General features: G+C 43.2%; 1 protein-coding gene across 1 annotated transcript in view; it reads left to right on the top strand.

The window, feature by feature from the left end:
- Positions 1-6,678, top strand: part of LOC103395569 (Down syndrome cell adhesion molecule-like protein 1 homolog) — a 17,802-nt gene that overhangs the window by 4,430 nt on the left and 6,694 nt on the right. The window contains exon 2 of the mRNA XM_025065865.1: positions 4,568-4,888. Within this exon, the coding sequence (XP_024921633.1) occupies positions 4,568-4,888 (321 nt within the window). The remainder of the gene's footprint in view (positions 1-4,567; positions 4,889-6,678) is intronic.

Here is a 6,678-nt window from a genome sequence, read left to right as displayed (position 1 = left end):
AAGCTTGGGGGAGGGGCAGTTTATGCAGACTGTGCTGGGACTTGTGATCCACAGATTTGATATTCACATTAAGAGAGAAACTGGCTGCTTTGATGTGGGGGGGGGGGGGGGCAGTTCCCAGGGGACTGCTGAAGTAGCACACTTTTTTTTTTTACTGACACAGCACGGGCCTGCCGGGGTGTGGTGGGTGTGTACATGCGCGTGCGTTTGCGCGTTTGTGTGTGTGTGTGTTGGGCATGCTGGTGTGCGCCAAAAGACAGTGGGTTGGTTGTTGGGTCTAGGGGGGTGAGGGGGTGGCAGTGCCCCCCTTTTGCTGATTAGATGTAACCTCAACAACCTTCTCTCACGTCTCCCCGGCCACCGAGCACCTACTTATACGGGATCCCTGAGGATTAGCCCTGAGCTTACACCTGTCCTTATAACCCCTGCATCCACCTATAGTCAATTCACACTCTTCCATCCTTTTATGGTGCTTCTCCTCCCACTTCCTCCTCTGTGGCTTTGTGTATCCACTTTTAATCCCCTGATCAAAAGACAACTGCCAACTTTTCATCCCTCCTGAAGCAGCAGCAGCGGTGGAGGAGGTGGTGGTGGAGGGGTGGGAGACAGGAGTTACAGTAGGTGGTGGAGAGGTGAAGACGGACGCGGGTCAAATTTGTGTCACACAAACAAATTATAAAATTATTCATTTAAGAAACAGGGATTTTTTTTTCTAGTAAGTTTTCAAACCTTCCCTGCAGAGGGAGCTCTAATTACAAGATAGATCTATTACTGGATTAAAACAATCTCCAATTAATCTCTTTTAAATGTTCCTGTCTTTCTTGAATTCTTCATCGTTGGTGAATAACTTAATTTGAACTGCTTTACTGCCACCTGCTGGGTCACATTTCCCCTAGTTACTACGTACGACCCGAGTTGCCGACCAACTCATCCAGGTCAGTCTCAGCATAAGAACTTTTTTAAGGAATGGAATTCTTGCTCACACAACCTTTACAACCAATTAAATTAAAATGAAGGAGGGGGGGATTGAAAAAAGAATGGAAGGCGTTGTTTGGGGGGGGGAGAAGTAGAACATGTTAAGGTGTTGTACCGCCGTCGGCCACAGGGAGCTGCAGGTGTGAAAAGGAGTGCATGTGAAACACTGGTGGTTTGGGGTTTGTTTACCTCTTCATCACACTGCAGTTGTGTGTGTGTGTGTGTTGTTTTGGCTGCTGCACACTCACATTCTGGAAAGGCGTAGATCAGCTGCATTATGCATGATGAGACTCCTCGTAGGTTATGACTTGGGCCTCGCCAGCATACATATTCATGCCCGGCTCCCTGGCAGGGTGTGTATAAAACAGTGGCTTCAACTCTGACAGCCCACTTTTACCAGTAGCACTTCCTGCAGCTCCAGCTCCAGCTCTGCTCCTGCACCACGCCTGGGGTTTTTTTTCTCTCCCTCTGGTTCTGAATCTGAATCCAGATTGGAGGTGAACTGAAGCAACACTCTGTGGTCCACGTCACTGTGGTCTCCCCTCCCCAGAAGCTGCTGGGTGAGATCTTTGTGGACATGCATCCTTGAGATAAGGACCGAGGAAACCTGTCAGAGTGAGAGGACGTTGATGTCTTCAGTCGGTCGTACCTGCAGGTCACCTCATCATTTAGAGCTGCAATAATTAACTTCCAACGGTTTTCTGACGCCTTCATTTACAGACGTTTTATTTTAATAAAGACGTTTTTTTTTCTTCTTTTTCTTAACGCTTGTCAGAATGAAGACGTTTCGTACGAGTTTTCAAAGAAATGTCCAATCTTTAGTCTGACGTCCGTGAAGACGTATTTAACTCTTACGGTTTGTTTCGTTTGATAAAGGTTGAGCAGGAATAATCACACGCTGAACAGAAATACCACTTTACACCACCTGAAGTGATGACCTTCACTAGTGATACTTTTTAAAGGTATTAAAAAACCTAATACAATCTTTTGTGTCGCACATTTTTTTTTTCCCTGAATCAAATGTCAAATATTAGTCTACGTTAAAGGATTAATTTTTAATACATTTCATTTATACAAGAATCAATAAGGAGTCAAATTGATATAATATATTTAATTTATACAAGAATCAATGAGTCAAATTGATATTGATAATTGGTTCTTCATCATTTTCAATCCCTAATGCAAAGTTTTACTGAATTTAAGATTATAATTTCAGTACGATCTTATGCAAAAACCTACATAATGCTAAACTAAATCCACTTCCACGGCCGTATGTTTCCCTGAAAACCTCAGCAGGACACCAAAACAGAACTTTAGAAAACAACAAATGTCCCTGTCAGTATTTATACAAATCCCCCTTCAACCTCTCTGGACTCTGTGGACGGTCAGCGTGTCCAGGTGAGCAGGTGTCCTGGTCCCACATTTAGCCTCTGGCTGGGGCAGTTAGTTCCTGTTTTTTTCTAAATTTTTCTAAATTTAGAGTTTTCAGTGGGTCAGTGTTTTTGGGTTAAATCCCTGAGTTATTTTTAATTCAGTCACAGCATTCAGATCTCTCTGCCACCATGGCAACACGCACTGTCGTCTCCTGGTGTGAAGGAGCCCTGAGAGAGAGAGAGACAGCAGCTTTGTGTGTGTGTGTGTGTGTGTGTGTCTGGTTTTGACAGGCTCTGATTGGCGTGAGTTGTTCTGATCCCTTTTCTCTTCCACTTGTCTCTCCATCAGTCCCGGTGCTCGCACGCCCCCACTGACATTGGGCCCCCCAGGCCATATAATCTACTGTATGAGAGGTTTTGCTTCTGCCAGCGCCCCCCCCCACCTCCCGCCTCACCTCCCTGAGCTCTCAGGGTGACCCCCTCACTCCTCCACTTTAGTCCTGTCCCCCCATTGGGAGATTATAGATATTGCAATCTTTAATATGGGCTTTATACTCCGGGGCCATTATCAGTAATCTGCGTAGGAGGAGGAGGGGAGGAGGGGGGGTCTGACCTGTTTTTTTTTTTTTTTTTTTTGCGTCCCACAACCAGACATGATTTTCATATACCATCTGTAACGTTCCGTCCAGATTTGTCAACAGGAGCCAAAGGCAGCAGCAGTGTTTTAAAGGGAAGTCAAGTTGTTGTGGATGAGATGAAGTTGTCTCTTTGATTTGTTGCCCTCAGCACGTTGATGCTGTTTACTGCTGACAATCTGTGTCAGGTTGGACTGGATCATGTTTTATGTTGCCATCAAGAGCTCCGAGCCACAACACACCGGACTGAAGAGGTGGACTCGAGCGCAGGCTTTAAAAAAAATGAGAATTGAATCCTTGTGGCTGTTTGTGGTACTTCACTGTACTTTAACTGTCCTGTGGTTTATCTGTTCTTGATATCCCAGCTTTTGTACATTTCAATCATCTAAAGTAACAAACGGCTCATCCTGGATTCTTAAAGTTCCAAATAATTTAGAAAACTTTTCCATTTTGTGCGTGATTGAAAATGTGGTTCACCTAAGGCACTGGATTTTAAAGAAATGTACTCTTTTTTCAACGGAAAGGTTAGGGATGTGATGAGAAACATTGAAAGTTTGAAAGTAAAAATAAAATGAGAATATGTCCAGAGATTATTGAAGGTTAATTGAAAACAAATGATACAGAACAACATGTTTCTGTATTAGATGTATTCAATGATAGAATTAATTGTCAGCAGTGGTTAACATTATCCACATCTGACCCCCCCCCCACCCGTAAACCCCACCCCCCCATACACACACACTTCTGATCTAATCTTTACAACGTTGACCCTAAATTTCAGAGATGTTCTGACTTTCCCTTTCTCATTTCTCATTCAGAGGTGTGTGTGTGTGTGTTTGTGTTTAATCTGAATGGCAGTGGAAATCATTTGTGTGTGTGTGTGTGTGTGTGTGTGTGTAAAATATGTAAGGAGATTAAATAGACTTAAATCTCTGTGTCTGGCATAGAAACTCCAATCACATAACCTATCTGCTGTCTCTCTCTCCCTCTCTCTCTAGGTCTCTTTACCTCCCTTCTGTCTTTCTCTCTCTCTATGTCTCTTTACCTCCCTTCTGTCTTTGTCTTTGTTTTTCTGTGTTTGCATGACACATACAGAGGTTAGATAATAGGCGCCTCCTGTCCGTGCAGTTTATTTTGAAATATAAAAGCACTTTAAAATCCGGTCGGCCTTCGATCAACCTGTTGGTAAATGTGTTGAAATGTTCTAATGTCATTGGCTGTTGTTGTGGTTATTAAACATCATTCAATGTAACTCAGAAGTTAACCAACGCCATAATTATTTGCATGTTAATTTTTAATAAAAAATATTGATACAGAGCTGTGAAATATTGATAGGTTATCCTGACATGAAATATCAGAATATTTCACTGTATAAGTATTTTCTTACACCACTATTAACCACAAGCTTCCATGATTTATGGACCAATTTAAAATGTTATATAATAGTATAATAGTAAAGTTGAGTATTTTCTGTTTGTTTATTAATTATTGTTTAATTTTTTTTTATTATAAGACATTGATTGTCGTTTGGATTGATGAAAATGTCCGCCGCTCGCTGACTGGTGTTGTCTTGTGTCCCTGCAGTACACAGTGAGGATGTGGGCTCTACCAGGCTGTACTTTGTGAACGCCTCCCTGCAGAGGGTAACCTACTCCAGCTCGGTGGGGGTGTCCCTGCCCTGTCCAGCAGGGGGCACCCCCAGTGCCATCCTGCGCTGGTACCTGGCCACCGGCGACGACATCTACGACGTGCCCCACATCCGCCACGTGCACGCCAATGGCACTCTGCAGCTCTACTCCTTCTCGCCCTCCGCCTACAACAGCTACATCCATGACAACGACTACTTCTGCACCGCCGAGAACCAGGCCGGCAAAATCCGTAGCCCCAACATCCGCATCAAAGCTGGTGAGTTGGTTCTGAGACCAGTGAGTCACTTCCTGTCGTGTCCAGAACTTTCATTCATTTTCCATTCATTTTCGTCCGCTCTAACCGAGATTCGATATTGCAGGTGGAGGTGAACCCTGGGGTTCCACACCAATGACAGAGACATTGACTCTGGGCCAAAGTGCCTCTAATTATTATTTTATATATATATATATTAATTGTTATATACAGTATAGCCAATGAAGTGGCTGCTACAGTAGATAAATATGCTGATGGAGTGACATTAGACGATGCAAAAAACAATAAGGATGGCAGCAAAAGAAAATCAAAAATTAGGTAAGAAAAATTGTACAAAAAACATGATTGACAACTGCAACACGAACCACCAGAATGACCCAGAACCCAGTCCACAGAGGGAAGATCTAAATACCATGGTTCATCAGGCCCTATGGTTCTGTGATGATTTTTTTTTTTACATATATATATAAAGCATAAAATAGCATCAGATGAGAGGTTTTTAAAAAGGGTTATATAAATTTATGCGTTGTCTGACAAGTTCATCCTTCCTGCGGCTCCTTAACTTTTAGAAAAGGTCAATCCTACCAAAGCAACCGTCAACCTTTTTACCACTTTTACCTTTAAAGAAATGTCTTGTAAAGGTTTCCATGGTGGTAAGTGTCTCCCAGAATTTGAGTCTAAGAAAATGTGTCCTTTTTTTTCCATGGTGGTAAGTGTCTCCCAGAATGTGAGTCTAAGAAAATATGTCCTTCTTTTAAAAAAAAAAAAAGATATAAGTCACTTTACTTAACAGTTTGTCTTTGACTGATTTAAAAAAAAAAAAAGAAAACTTTTAGGAATTCCTTATTGTCCATCTTTGTTTACTTTGCTTAGTTGATCCTTAACTGCTGTGTTTGATTGTTGTCACAACGGTTGTATTTAAATCATTTTAGCTAGAACTGATTCTGCCAGTCCCGGTGCCAAGAGTGACCTTATCTCCCCGGGTCAGGGTTTGTAGATCTGGACTTGAGGCTTCCTCTGTTTTCATCACATCCTTTCCCGTTCTCCATCTCCCTGCTCCCTTGTTCTTCAAACTGTCCTCTCGTGCCAGACTAAATATAGCCACAGCGCACTCCTTTAATTATCTCTCATTAACAAACCTAATTGGTCCTTTCCATTCATTAGACTGGGTGAAGCAGCTTTAATAAGCCCGACCACGTCTAAGGTAAAATAGCACTTCTGTGGCTCCCACTTCCTTCGGCACCTCGCAGGTGAAAAGACACTCGTGGCTCATCAGGAAGATGTGAGTTCCTGCCCACAGCTGAAAAACAAAGCTGTAACTGTGTTTACAAAAGCTTTGCATCTATTGTCCTGCCAGCTCACCTCCACCCCCCACTACCTTCCTCGTCCTTCCCCATCGTCCACTCGGCTGCCCAGCTGCTCCCTCCCTCCTTCCCTGCCCGCCATCAACATCTGTTTTCATATTCTGCCTCCCAACACTGACTTCATCTAATACTCATATTCGTTCTAGTACTAATACTAGAGCCACGTCGGGGATTTTCTCACGTGACCCAAAAGCCGGGGCCACTGGAGACGAGGGATTAACTTCAACCAAACATCCCGTGGCCCAGCGTCCTCTGTTGGACTTTGGTGAAGTGTCAGTTAAAGCAGATCCTTGTTGTCCCTGAGTTACTGGTCCATATACCAAAACCATTGACATCTGCATAGGCTGTTTTTTTTTGTGTTTTTTTTCCTGGACTATAGCTGCATGCGATGTTGTGGTCCTCTGTATGTAAAGAAGATGTAAATGTGCC

The sequence above is a fragment of the Cynoglossus semilaevis genome, chromosome 19, assembly GCF_000523025.1.
Source record: "Cynoglossus semilaevis isolate Cse_v1.0 chromosome 19, Cse_v1.0, whole genome shotgun sequence".
NCBI classification, from domain to species: domain Eukaryota; kingdom Metazoa; phylum Chordata; class Actinopteri; order Pleuronectiformes; family Cynoglossidae; genus Cynoglossus; species Cynoglossus semilaevis.
Note: the sequence above shows the minus strand (reverse complement) of the source record. Positions and strands in the feature narration are given on the sequence as shown.